Source organism: Colossoma macropomum, unplaced genomic scaffold (assembly GCF_904425465.1).
Source record: "Colossoma macropomum unplaced genomic scaffold, Colossoma_macropomum, whole genome shotgun sequence".
Taxonomy (NCBI): domain Eukaryota; kingdom Metazoa; phylum Chordata; class Actinopteri; order Characiformes; family Serrasalmidae; genus Colossoma; species Colossoma macropomum.
The window spans coordinates 31,810,054-31,825,440 of NW_023494796.1; the positions used below are offsets into that span (position 1 = coordinate 31,810,054).

At 39.0% G+C, this 15,387-nt stretch overlaps 1 protein-coding gene across 4 annotated transcripts in view; it reads right to left on the reverse strand.

Annotated features, from left to right (window-relative positions):
- The window catches only part of LOC118816761 (collagen alpha-1(XIX) chain), a 278,363-nt gene that overhangs the window by 242,831 nt on the left and 20,145 nt on the right, over positions 1 to 15,387 (reverse strand). For all 4 annotated transcript variants that reach the window (XM_036583340.1, XM_036583341.1, XM_036583339.1 and 1 more), the window contains 3 exons: positions 7,273 to 7,396; positions 4,923 to 5,198; positions 1,020 to 1,100 (listed from right to left, as the gene is read on the reverse strand). In XM_036583340.1, coding sequence (XP_036439233.1) covers positions 1,020 to 1,100; positions 4,923 to 5,198; positions 7,273 to 7,396 — 481 coding nt within the window. The remainder of the gene's footprint in view (positions 1 to 1,019; positions 1,101 to 4,922; positions 5,199 to 7,272; positions 7,397 to 15,387) is intronic.

Sequence of the window (15,387 nt, forward strand, 5' to 3'; positions counted from 1 at the left end):
AGAATCTCCTGCAGCATCAAGCCAACATTAGCCTCTAATGCTAACAAGAACCTAAAAGCAATTATTCTAGCTCTTTACAGACTGAAAAGACAGTTCACACTGCAAAAAAATGGCATCTTGGCAAATAAAATTATCTTAAATCTAGCCGATGCATGTAATATTTCTCATGCTGAGACTGCAGTAAGCTTATTACACGATTATTTAGCTTATTTCTAGTTATTTTTACTTGTTTTGAGTCATTTTATCAAGAAAAACCAATTCAGTATACTGAAACATAATTTTGCTTGTTTTAAGAAATGTGCTTTGAGTAAGCAAAATTATCTGCCAGTACTTAAAACAAGTAAAACTGATAAGAAATAAGTTCTTCTAATCTTTTAACATTCCTACAACGTCTCAAAATTTTAAATATTCATTGTACTGACACAATTTAAGGTAATTTTACTTGACAAGATGCCTTTTTTGCAGAACAACAGTACCAAGGAATGAAGAAAAGGCTGAAACTTCAAGGCAAAGTCAGCTGACCTGACTTCCACACCATGCCCATAATTACACTGCAAAAAAACGGCATCGTCAAGTGAAAAGATCTTTAATGTAGTCAATATATCCAACATTTCCCATTTTGAGATGGTTGTGCACTTATTATAAGACTATTAAGCTCATTTCTTCATTTTTTCCCTGTTTTAAGTAAATAAGCAAAATGATCTCACTGTACTTACGGATAATGGTTTCTGGTTTCAAGCTCATTTCTCACAACAAGCAAATTTATCTTCCAATATAGTGAGAAAATTTTACTCAATAAAATGACCTAAAACGAATAAAAAATGTCTAGAAATAAGTTAAATAACGTTATATTAAGTTTACAACAATCTCAACATGAGAAATATTAGTTTTCTTGGCTATATTTACGATAAACTGACTTGACTACGATTTTTTGCAGAGTAACAAATTAGCAGATTGCATAAGTGAGGTTATTGGAATTGAGGCCATTATTACAACTGTATGATAAAGCTCAGGCTTACAACGGCTCCTGGTGCCTCACAGCATCTGTCCTCCTCTGCCAGGCTGGGATCACAGAAGATCAGAATCTCCTGCAGCTCAATCTGTGAAAGCAATTTGTTATAAATTACCATTAAAGTTTGAATCCAAAAGCAAAAGATTTGGTTTTTGTACTGTGTCAGTGCATGAGGCTGTGGAGCATTACTAAACAGGATTATCAGTAAACATCTTCCTTCAGTTTATCGTACATGCCCAGTTATACGTTTGGCTACTTTGTGCTCAGAGATGCCCAATTGGATGCAGTTGTTGGCCACTTTATTAGAAACACTTACCTTGTTGGTGTGCCTTGTATGTGTGCAGATGGAGGTTATAACTCATATTTTTCAATGCACAACAGGTACCATCCTATAGCCTTTTATCAGGATCCCTGTTGGCTGCATATATTTGGTTGACAGATGGTTCTCAACCCATACTAATGCCAGACATACACTGCGCAATGTTGGAAATCTTTTTGTTTATGACAACCGGCAAAAAATTATATTACAGCGTTCACTGCTGTTAAAAGATTAAGATAAGGAGACCCTTATTAGTCCCACAACGGGGAAATTTCACCTCCGCATTTAACCCATCCGTGCAGTGAAACACCACATACACACTAGTGAGCACACACACTAGGGGGCAGTGAGCACACTTGCCCAGAGCGGTGGGCAGCCCTATCCACAGCGCCCAGGTAGCAGTTGGGGTTTAGGTGTCTTGCTCAAGGGCACTTCAGTCAAGTTCTGCTCCTCAGGGGATCAAACCAGCGATCTTCTGGTCACAAAGCTGGTTCCCTAACCTCCAGCCCTTGACCGCCCCAGTTGTGGTTGTTTATTAACCAGCTGCTGTTGGCTACAGCCACGCCGTACATAAGCAGAAGTTCCTCTAACAGTTTATGCTAGCCTCTCTACATCTTCTCTCTTATGCCTGGCCCTCACTACATGATTTAAAAATCCTAATCAATCATAAAAATGTGAGAGACCCCACACATAATGACATTTTTATACAGATTTTTGTCCTTGGTCCTTGTTAGTTATTGAAGTCCTGCATGATCTGCCCCCGAACAGCACACACTTTCAGATTATGCACATGAATGAGAGTCTCAACAAACAGTTCCGATCCTCAAAAGTTTCTCACAAACTAACATGATTTTAGATCTAAACAAACAGAGCGGATGACAGCGAGGCTGTTGCTATGCTGGAGGTCTGTCTGACTGCTCAATCACAGATTCTCCTCTCACACTGCATGTCAAATTGTGGCCCATGAAGCTGAAATTCAACCCAACCCTGAAGTTCATTCAGCAACAACCAAAATTGGCTTAAACTGACTTATATGCCTGACTTAACATGCCACTACCTCGTTGGTGTCACTGCCATCAGCCAAACCCCTTAAACCTAAGCATAATTAAGTTATTTGCAATAAGTACCTTTACGTAAGCTAATGTTAACCTTTTCTAGATCACTGTATCAGTACCAGCACACTTCCATCGAAGCGTTCACTTCCATCATCATTTTTATGCATCAAGTCTTCCAGCATTACGGTGATGCAATACACCATTAGAAAGCTTGAAATCTCAGGATTTGATTTTATGATCCGTTACTCACAGCAGCTGCGATCGCCTCATTTACAGGATCGGCACCGAATGAGCAAACGCTAACAAACCTGTGTGTCCTCACCTTTAGAGCCTCACCGCCTCCACAGAGACACCATAATCCACAACAGGTGGTCTGATAACACGGCAAGAGTCAGAGATCAGTTTAGAGATCTATGAGTCAGGAGGAAATAAAGTCCTCCGTTCTAGACTCTGTTACTCTGAGTCAGTAATTCAGATGGTTATTCTGACTGTTGAGAGTGTTTCCTCTCAAACGAGACCGAGATCATGACTATAGCCCAGAGTATGAAGGAACAGCGCCCCCTTCACTTTGGGTATAAAATGGGCCGACAGTTAAAAAGTTGCATTAAACAATGTTTCTAAATGTCTTCTTAAGAAAGCTGTCCTGACACTTCAATTAGAAAGTTTTCAAACACACTTAAGATGTTTTTTTTCCATCTGGGATGACTTTAACAACTGTAATTGCAAGACTGCAATGGTGTGACCCTTTCAGTTTCATTGTTTACTGAATCAATACTAACAATTTTTGTACTCATCACAGAGTTTTTACTTGCAAAAATTCCTAAAATTTTGTTTAATTTTAAGTTACATTTCCATCGCAGTCTCACAAACTCCCTGCAATGCCACCACAGAATCCTGAGGGGTTTGGGCACCAAGGGGGGTCCTATGGTGGTCCCCTTCTGTTGAAGGAGGGGGTAGAGGGTGGTTTTGGTTACTAACTGTAACCTACAAAGTGCATCTATGTGGTAGATGTGTCTGATAAAATGGCCAGTGATATTGGGTGTGCCTAATAAACCTAATAGGATGCACTTGTTGTCACTGTACGATTGCACACATTTATATGAATGTTAGCGATTTATACATACACTTAAACATCAAATCAATGAAGGCCAAAAGTATGGAAGCAAGCAGTGATTTTCTTCTTTTCTAGTTACTCAAGAAAAGTAATCAGTTACAGGTTACTAATTACTTCTGGGATTATGTTACTTACTACTTCCTTACTTTACTTCTGTACCAAATTATCTCACCATTCTGGCAGATAATCTTGTGTGTTTCGAGCATTATTTCAAGCTAAATTAACTGCCAATATAGTGAGACAATTTCACTTAATAAAAATATTTAAGGAAAAAAAATGTCTAGCATAAATTCAATAATCTTACAATACTCTTATAGGATCCTCAAAATGAAAAATATTGAATATACTGAATATATCATCAGCCAAGACACCATTTTTTGCAGTATAGATGGTTGCACCACTCAGGAGGCCAGAGACCCAAACTAATCTAAAAGGGAATTCCAATTATTTTTTTTATATTTCTGCACGATTCCTTCATTGAAATGTTAACAGAGTGGTTTGAGGTGAAATACTTCATTGCAGAGACTCAATTATCTTTACAGTGGTGGTGACAGGAACCAGGGGTCGCCATGACTACAACACAAATATAGACATTTTATTTACTATCCAGAACCACCAGTGAACCTACACGTGTCTTATGTGGAACGTTGATGATAGCAATAAAGTAGCAATAAATCTGAATAAATAAATACTTTTTGGGGACTATTTGGCTTTATAACTTCCTGAATGTATCTCTCCACCATGAACAGCTTTTAAAAATATGTTTTAGGCCAACATTTTATCTAAAAATTATGATAAAACAGTGTCTCAGTCATCAGGCAGTGAATTCATAACCATTTCATATAGTAACTTTCTGTGAGGGAGCTTTTAGAGGTGGACGTCTGGTTCCTATCACCACCACTGTGAACAGCTCTGACTCAGTAAGTTTATCTAGAACGGAGCGTTTCTCACCAAACCACACTGAATGATTGTTTACCATCTTAATGATTCAATTACAAAAAAAAATGAAAAATCAGCAGAATTCTCCCTTAAAAATGTCAATCCAGGGAGCGCTGTTCCTTCCTCTAGCCAAGAGCCTCAGAATCAGTACATCTGCACTGTAAAAGGCTTCATGCCCTTTGTTGATAACAGCTTTTAACTAAACAGTTTTTCATTATTTACAAACTCTAAATGCATCTGTTAATCAGGTGGATGTAAAACTCTACAGGATAATTAGCAAAATATACACTATCAGTGCAGGTATTTTTGTTTTATGTTGATAAACATACTGTCTGTTGTCTATTTCAATATTTATTTTTACAAGGTTACTGCTGCTTCCAAACGTTTTGCCTCTAGTGTATGTACAAGCACATAATTCAACAGAGTCATTTATTTATAACTGATAAGCACAGTGTCAGTTCCTCCAGTCAGCTAAGAACTCACATCCACTGGCCGTCCATCCTCTGCCCTGGTGGTGATAAGAGCGCGGCCACTCATGTCTGCCGCATCCCTCTCTTCAATCAGTCTCCTCTCAATCAGCTTACAGTCCACGTAGACGGCTACTGTGCTGCTTCGAACAGCCACCCCAAGTTTATGCCACTGGCGGTCAAACAGGGTGTGCAGGTCGCGGCTTTTGAACACATAGTGCAGGTTGTTCTTCAGAAGACCCAGGGCTGAAAACTCCACCACTTTCTTAGCGCCGTCCACTACCAGTGACACCTGTATAACAAAGAGATTCAGTTTTAGAACCTCACAGTGATTTGATTCAGTTACAATTACAAACAAGATTCAATGTATCATGAAATTATAATGCTGTTATTTTGGTACAACTCACTGAATACACAAACGTAAATAGAGAAACTGTCTTTACAATCTATCATATATATAATTAGAGCTGGGCGATATGGCCAAAAATGTTATCAAGATAAACAAAATTCATATTGTTCGATATCGATACATATTGCGATAAATGTCAAATCATTATTTCTTTCAAGTTTGAAGGTTGATTTGTGCTCCTGGGTGGTTAATTGCTGTTTTAAACTATCCTTTATGGTCTGAACACGACAAACACTCAGCAAACAGTGGAACATTTCACACATCTGTCATGGGAGAGTGGGAGAAAGTGTCTGGTGAGTTTTTACCAGCTGGAAAAGCACGGCTATTTTTGTAATAGTCATAATTTAAGAAAGAAAACAGATTATTTTTAGCTGGAGCCGAGCGCTCGGCTATCCTGTTACAAATGACATCACAGTATTCAGACACCAGCTAGACGACTGGATTTCTCTATACTACTGTAGTAGTTTAAGTGGTGAACCGCAAAATATCAACACCAGACAAACAAAGTCTTTTTTTTAGGTACGTTTAAACTGAAAGCGGTGCTTTTGTGTCTTATTTGATCTACAGTATCATCAATTCTCCGTGCTGTGTGAGTGACAGAGCTGCTTCAAGTTAGCCAGCTGCTAAAAACAGCTAGCTTGGAAAGATAGCGCTCTCCCGCTCTCCAATGCCTCACAGCTTCCCCCTTACTTTCGTTTAAATCAGGGCTGTAACTCACATGAACTCACTTCTTTCTTTCACTTTTGTTGCTTGGGAATGCACCAATACTAAAATATGACTGTTTAGCGCTGTGACAGTGCTGTAGTTGTGAGGATCAGATGTGATTTAACGCTGCTAAAGCTGTTAGGATGTACAGAAAGAGGTGAGTTCACTGTAGGACAGTACAGTTACACCACTGACCTCGTCACTCACACTCGGTCACAGGAGAGCAGATCGCCAGTCGCTCCACTCAAACAGGGAATGTATAACTCCACGTTTCAGCCGTTGCTAAAGACTCATCTTACTCGTCGCCCCTCCCTCTCTAATCATGTCGAAAAACTCGGAAGTGCGCCCTCTTCTGGCAACAGCAGAGTAGTGTCGCTTTCCTTGCAGTAGAAAACGCCACCAAGGCTTTCGCTGAACGTGGAAGTGTGAGAGCGGTGTATTATATCGAACATTTATCAAACATGTCGTATCGCTCTATTGAGGAAAAGTTATATCGCGATAATTATCGTTATCGTTTTATCGCCCAGCCCTATACATAGTAATAGAAATATTGATAAGACAAATATAAACAAAATAATAATTCATATGGTACTTTCTACTGGGAGGTGTCCCAAACCCTAACCCCTAAATTTACACTTTTATTTTGTAATTTTTCAATGTTGTTTTTTGCCGTCCTACGTTTTCATGTTACGACTAAGAGTTTTAGTCTGAGGGTGGAGCCTTATTTTAGCCCTCTCCTGCATTTTAGAGCAGGAAGTGAGGCTGCATCCCTGTTCCATACAGCCACATGATGTTGGTTAGATCCCATTGTTTTAAAGTAAATGTGTCTCAAAGTCTGAAAATCAGTGGGGAACATTGAGTTTTTCAGCTCAAAATGAGCTAAAACTGTCACTGAAACAGTCACTACTGAAACATTTGGGAACGTTTGGGTAGAGTTATGATTGATTTGGAATGTTCAATCATTAGTTTTAATAAAATAATCATTATTAAGGTTTAGAGTCACTCAAAGAAAAAGGATTTTAGTCTAAAGTTTAAGATCAGTTAAAAGTCCCAAACGTTTTTTTAAACTCTGACTTTACACCAGTTAAAAATAAACAATACATAATAAACAATTTTTGGACTACCTATATTTTGTGCATATAATGTCTATATTTCACTGATCCAAGTAAGCAAAACAATGTGTGTTTCCGTAGTTATTAAAACATACAAATATTCAAAATTAAAAATGTGATTTATTCAGTTTTTTTCATACCTGTGAGTCTCCAGCTTGATCCAAAACCTGCCAAAGAAACCAGCGATCCTTCTTCGTTGTTTTTCTGAGCCGGAACGTTGTTACAAGGGAGTATTCATGTGAGAGCCCACCTGGAAACACCAACCTACAAGACAGGAACAGAAACACCTCATTACAGAGTCCAATCTGACTGAAAAAGATATTTTTTATGATAATCGTCAGTTATATGGAAAAGTTAACTAAAACATCTCTGCTTGATATCAGGGCTGCACAACATCTTGTTAGACCCAATACATTTTTAATATATCACGATGAATGTAGTATTATGATGTTTTGTCCATTAGTGCCGCTCTATTTAATGGGTATTCCACAATTTCTATAAAATTAAATGTTTAAATGAAATCATTCAGAGTGCTCTGATGTGAAATTATTACAATTACCACAATACTATTGTGATAGGAACCAGACGTCCACCTCTAAAAGCTCCCTCACAGAAAGTTACTACATGAAATGGTTATGAATTCACTGCCTGATGTCTGAGACACAGGTTTACGATAGTTTTGAGAAGATTTTGGCCTTAAACTCCATTCAAGGTGGAGGGATACATGCAGTGTAATCTAAGGCAAAATAGTTCTGAAGCCAAAGAAAACTTATTTTCCAAATTTTCTACCATTTTCCCATCATCAACATTCCATATAAACTCAGAAGACTCGTGTAGGTTCACTGGTGGTTCTGGATAGTAAATAAAATGTCTATATTTGTGTTGCAGTCATGGCGACCCCTGGTTCCTATCACCACCACTGTAAAGACATCCAAATAGGTAAATTCATCTACACACTCTACAGGGTTCCATAGAGCACTATAGAAAAAGGCTCTATATAAAGGCTCTTTGGTGCTAAAACTACATTTTAAACATTTAAATGCCCAGCAAATGTTCCCCTCATAGAGAACAATCTACTTGTGCAAAAAACATTGTTCACTCTTTAGTAAAGTGTGAAATTAGCTCACTTTAAATGACTTTTCTTACACATCAACAATTGAATTTTGACATTTTTGGAATTTTTGGTGGAAATCATACCTATATTCAATACCTATATTCACAAAAACATTCTTTATATGATGAAAGAATGAATCTCAAAACAACTGACTGATTCAAATGACAGCTACACTGATGGTTCTTTAAGGGCTCTTTAGTAAAGACAATGGTTCTATAAAGAAACCTTTTGAAAAATATTCTTTATAACAACAAAAAGGTACTTCTATCATTACAATGTCAAGCATGTACAGAATACAAGAACCCTTTTTGGTGCTACATAGAATCATTTTCAAGAAGGTTCTATATACAACACATTCTCCATCAATCTGAAGAACCATTTTACCATGCAAAGAGTGTTCATGATCTATATATAGCCACTATCTTTACTAAAGAACCTCTGAATAACCTTCAGTTTTAGAGTGTCGGTCTAGCATATAACAGCTAAAATTACGCATGTTTTTTTTATTATCCCACATAGGAATCTATAAATCAATAGCTCCATGAAGCCAATCAGGTGTAATGAATACATCACTGCTTCTTTTCTCGCAGCTGAAAGTCACACTTGTCTTGATCTTAATGTGAATTATATATAAACCAGATGAAGAAGGAACAGAATGTGGGCTGCTATCCTGTTATCCTTAGCTATATTATGCATTTTTAATGTTTTCCACAGAATGTTGTACAGCAGGCCTACCGGGAGGATCCGAGCACCCGATATGTTGATTTTATGGCAACTTTGATCCATCCGTCCTGACAAAGCTCGTTAGATGGATCTCCAGTATATTCCAGCTAACAAAACAAATTATTATTGATCGTGGCCTTGAATGGATTCAGCTAGTCTGGCTTTAATGCCTGCACAGAACTAGAAGCTCAATACAAGCCTTACAGTATGATAAAAAAAATCCATGCAGAATGAATACAAAAACGCCTTTGCATTTAAAAAGCGCATTCACTTCCCGCAGCATCTGTAAAACCCTCAGCGAGTAATTAAATACCGAAAGAATCAAATTACACTTTTAAATGAATCAAGCGAATAACACGTTTTCTATGGACTGAATAACCTGCACTTCTCCTCATCCAAGTTGGAGAAACACCTTTGGCGCCTTTCACACAGCATTTGCATAATTACCTGGAACGTTAGATCCAGTTTTTAAAAAAAAAATGCTTTTACAGCCATAACTGAAGAACCAAAACACAATAAAACCACAATCAGCAGAACTAACAATGGGAAAATCTAATCTGTGAAGTCTATGAAGGAGAAAGAGAGAGAGGAAAAGAGAGGAAGAGAGAGGGAGAGAGGTAGAGAGAGAGATGGGGCTTACAACAGACAGGCTGGAAATGAGTTTCTGCTCTAATACATCATCCTCTATTCTGTGGGAGCTATACCTTTCTGCATGGCATGTCCCTTGCTTTCTGCAGCGACCGCAGGGAAAGTGCACATTATTAAAATGATACATGCGCTGACTTTAAGCCCAGGCAAGATCAAATGCTTTTGTGGTGGAGAGGTAGAGGCAAGGGGAAGGAGAAAAGTATGGCCCAAGGGCTTAAGGCAGAAAACCAGCCCAGATATCATATAGGACAGTGGCCAGGCAATTTGTTAGACCAGCAACATATTCTAGGCTATTTTTTTCCCTCAAGCAACCTTCATTGGGATTCCATCCTACAGCCGGCTGAGGAGGAAAGGGATACTTTCGTAGGGATTTGTCTCAAAAGAAAGATAAAGCCTTGATATTTAAGATCTGCTGAGCCATCGCTTTATGAACGTATTCCTTTTTGACTGAATTGCGACGAGCTGACGCGGTTCTGCTTTGAGGGTTTAAAGGCTACGCGGGGCGTAAACCCGCCGTATTTTCGATTGCGGGCTAATCCACTGAAGATGTGTCTGCAAGCGCCCCCGAAAAAAGCGCAAAGCAGGGCCCATGAAATGAATCCCGCCGTGTCGCCGGGCCGTTAAACAGGAACTTTTTAAATTCCTCTGCGATGCCAACCAACCAGCTGCAGAAAGCGGTTCTCCATAAACACAAACAGAATGGGCTGAAAATCCCACCTTCACCCCTTAAACAACTAGATCAGGGGTATTTAATTAAAATTCAAGGTCCAGTTAAAGATAATATCCTCAGGCGAAGGTCCAGAACATCATAATGTCTAACTTGCATCATGATTCAGTGCCATATACTGTTTACTGAAGTCGCCTAGTAGGAATATCAACATCTTATACAGTCAACAACTGAATATCAAATCAAATAAAGTACAATTCAGTAACATTTCAACAAGATTTATTGTGATTTTTCTCTTTTTAGATCACGCCATGTGAAATAACTTCCCTCTGACTCACTTTCTCCTCCGATGGCTGTGTCTCGCCTCGTCCCTCAAGTGTGTGCGTCACTCACTGGTCCTCATCCTAATGCATAGATCTGATTGGCTGAGTAGCGTCATGTGTGATATTTACAATTCATGCGATTGGTCTGTGAGTCTCCGGCCGCTAAAGCTACCGTAAAGGCTAGAAAAGTTATGGAGATTAAATTAGGACGACCCCGTCGAAATCATATAATTCTCCATAGTTTATCGGTTTTAGGTCCAGGTCCACATAGGACAGCGTCTGGGTCCGGACTCGGACCACAGTCCGCCTATTAATGACCTCTGAACTAGATTTAGTACTGAGTTCTATCTTAAAGGCTTGTTCTGTATCTACTCTAAATTATTTGGTAACTACTTTGAAACTAATGTGTATATAGTTTTGTATTTAGCACGAGGAAGTAAAGTGTTCTTTTGCTTTAAGAGGTCAAGTAGGAGCACTCCTGTATCTAAGTGTTGACCCTCTCATCAGGAGATCACAAGTTCTATCCCTAGTGATGCTACAGCTGTCCTCGCTCTTTCTGGGGGGGGCGTAGGATGGCCCCTCGTCTTCCCCCACCACTTAGCGTGATGCTAGCCAGCACAGGCGTCTGTAAGCTGACATAACTAGCGGTTATTGTTCTCCTCCAAGCGCATTCAGCTGTACAATGATGTTGCATTAGCGGAAGTTCAAATTTATGCAGTGGTGCTTCACAGGTCTTGGAGGAGGCCTGTGCTAGCTTTCTCCATCCTAGGGCTGGTGGCATTGTGTGACTGGGGGAGTCCTAACTAGTAGGTGTAACTGGGAATGACTAAAGTGGGGAGAAAACTGGGAAAGAATCCAAAAAAAGAGCACTCCTATTACAGTAATAATTCTCATACAAACAAACAAAAATATTAGCAAAGAAAATTGCTTAAGGGCAATCTTAAGCACTGCTTAAGAAAAAACGCATCTCTATTAGTTTACATTCATTAAATTAGCAAGCTAACAATGGCTCTTTTACTGTCCTGTTGTGGCTCCACAGCTGAATCAGATTTGTAGGTAAAAATAAAATAATCCTCCTTTACAGTAAAATAAAGCTCTGCTGATCGTTCAACACAGTTTAACAATAAATGGTCTTAAACTCTGGAGTTAATGTAGAACTGCTGATTCACCCTTTAACCCTGAAGATCAGCGCAGACTACTGGTCACCATAGCAACACAGACAACAGCCTCGCTTAGCTAGTAGCTAACGAAACGGCAAAGAGAGAGATTTAAGATGAACATCGATAATTTGAAGATAAATTGGCTTATTTGCATTTATAATCACTCCAGCTGGTTTCCTGATATGTTTTATCTGCAGCGAGAAACTGTCAAACACTAAAAAGTCACAAAGCTGATATCAGTTTTTCGTTCCTTTTGAGGAAAAGTTTCCTGCTGGAGATGTGAGAAAAGTGGCTATAGCTGAGCTAAAGATTAAAGCAGAGCAAAGTAAGTCTGTATTTTTGTTTATATTATATTTTTATCCTATAATAGTACGTCAGCACATACAGAAACATATTTACAGCCAAGATGGTAAAATGGACATAAAATGTTGTGGCTCTCAAGGTGGTTTGATTTTTGCTGAAAGAACAAAATGGCTCTTCTTAACATTTGGGCTGCGACCCCTGATATAGGCAATGGTTTAACAAAGAACCGCCGTGCTTGCTATTAAAAAACGCCATCGGCATAGAGTCCACTGTATTTTGCCCCTTTAGCATGGCCAAGAACCGCCTACTTTGACAAGAAAGGGCCATTGGACTGACACACAACACAACAACCATAAACCGTTGTGTTAGCATGATGGATACAGGCAGGATATTATCAAAGCAAGGCTATGACTAAAAACTGCAAACCTGATTTTTCAGTCCAACAAAAGCCGGATTCCAACGCCCCCGTAGTTCCCTCCAAAGTGCACACAGTATTCAGACATTTTTGATTCCAAACCACACGGAGTGAATATTCTGTTTAAAGTATGCCTGGGAGATATCAAAAAATAGTTAGCACAACATTTTCTACTTAAAAAAAAATTCAGTTATTGATTACACTGCCTCCCCCATCCAACACACACTGCAGCTTTGATCTGCTTTCTATTCCATTTGTAGTTAAAATTCTTTTTGAATATTAACTGTTTAACGAAAATCTTTTAAACCTACATACTAAAAAATACAACATTGCGTAACTCAACATCCACAAACACATGCGCTCATGAGCTTCTCCTGGTGTATGTTCGCGCTCCCTGCTGGAGAAACTTCCGACTGCAAGCAATTGCCAAAGCCTTATCCACATACTTTACATATCCAACCAATGAGCTGTTTTCTGTTGTAATAGCGGAGTTACTTTGGAATTTAGCAATAGATGCCTTTGTAAAACTATGTAGTATAATAATTTCACAGTTTTCATCATTCAACTAACCACAAGGACATCTGTACAGAAAATACAGCAAATTCTACTCAGACGGTACACCTCTCACAGCAGAGACAGTGGAGAATTTACTCTACTGCAGCCTAACGTCTTTGAAAGGCCCATAATAACCCCAAAATAATATTATTTATTACTGTTTGTGCCCTTCTTCTGATCCTGTTTCCCAGCCATAGACAGGGATCAGAGGAACTGGAGTCATTTTATCTCAGTTGTTTTACTGCAGTGAGTCACAGTGAAGAAAGATGAAGTGCCAACGCATGTCAGCATTTATTTTCGGTTCCATTCGCTCGTAAAGTATGTAAGGTAAAATATGTAGAAGGTGAAGAGCCATGCAGTAAAGCTAGCGTTACAGAGCACAGCAGAAATAATTCTCTCTCTCTTTAATCAGAAAAAACTGTAGTATTGGGATGTATCCGCACATTCAAATCAAATCAGATTTATTGTCACATCACAAGAGTACAGGGACACAGGTGAGTGAAAAACTTGAGTGCGAGTTCCACAAATTATGCAGAGAACAGTATTTACACATAGATAAACAAAACTATAGATAGGATAGAAGAACAGATAAAACCAATTTAACTAAAATATATACATATAATCTTACACAATAACTTAAAAATAATAATAATATTGCACCGAGACATATAATATTGCACTGGGAATGTAGAGTGAGTGTAATCAACTATATACTATATATAGTAATGGATATTACAATGCTATGTAGATGTGCAAATAATCACACTAGGTGTGGAGGTAGAAGATGGTACAGTAGGTGGCAGAGTATTTAGTAAAGTGCAAGGTACAGGAAGTTAAGTGGAAGCGCAGGGGGAGAGTATTGTCTTTGGATAGGTATTCAAAGTCCAGCTATGCAAGTAAAGTGCGGGAGTACAGTGGGTGCACGTACGTGTAATGGGAAGGGTTGGGCTGGGCAGAGCAGTGATTACTGGCTGTTCAATAGCCTGGTTGCATGGGGGAAGAAGCTGTCTTTGAGCCGACAGCTTTCTTAAAGGAACACAAACCTCAATTTCCCAACATATCTAGCTGTTTTAACGGTAAATTAGTCGTCTCTAGCTCTCTCAGTTCTTTGTCCCAACACGGCGATTACCTTCTACACATTGCCATTGGGTGACTTGTCAATCATTGATGATTTCCGATTACATCGCCCTATCGCCCAGGCCTAGTTGGAAGGGAACTTCAACATGCACAGGGAGTAGTAAACAACGGTGTATCACTTTTCAGGAAGTTGCAGGAAAGTTAACCCAACACTGGATGTCTCTTCAAGATGCGTGTTGCTCCATATTTCATTATGATGTTGCAGTACATCCTGAAAAAAGGTAACTATCAACTGCAGATGTTAATAAATACAGAAGCGCGTTCATATGCATGTGTAAATAGCCAATCTGAATGAAACTGTAAAAAACGGTAAGCACAAAAACAGTAAACAAATCCAAAAAGGGCAAATCCAAATTTTCAAAATTAAATCCAAAAACAGGGTCAAAAAAGAAAAAGGCCAATACACGGAAACAGAGACCTGAGAAACTGCTCACTATGCTAAAAGATCCTGTGGCAATACTTTGCAAAGACAGCATGAGTGCAAACAGTTTAAACAGGTCTCTGAACAGGTGAGACAGATCAGTAATCAGGTGACCTAGATCAGAGAAGAGTTCTGTGATTGGCTGTTGGTGGTGATGTTGGCAACACGTGATCTCCCGAGGGATTCTGAGAGTTGGAGTTCAAGAGGCGACTGGTGATGGGACTATAAGGCTGGAGGAGACGTGACAGAAACTGCCAAAATTCTGATATCTTTGGTAGCTTAATGTGCAAAATGTGTAATGTTTGTATGGAGAATCTGAAACCATTCCAAGAAATATTTAAATAGTAAAAGAAAACAGAAAAAAAGAGCACAACAGCTAAGATCAGTTAGCCAGCCAACTAACTACTTCCTCTCGTTGGAAGCTGAGCTGTGAAAATTTGAGATGTAATGACATTAAAGTTTGTTTTTCTTTAAAGTATAATGGTTTCTAACTGTTAAAATAACCAAGACGACTACTTTACTACGAGAAAAGTATATGTCACATGATAGCATGATTCAACCCTGCTCAACCATTCAAGTACTACAACTAGAGTAGCTGTTGTTTGTTACTGCATATGATTCATGCAGAAGGGATCTGTATGCCACCTCGCCAAGTTGGAGCTCCTGTAAAACCAACGGAACCTGATCCAGGAGCACAGAGCCTTCCTTTTCCATGTAATAGGATCAATTGGAAGTCGGGGCCGCTGAATACGATCCGGGCCACCTGAAAGGCGAGCCCGGCAGCATTTC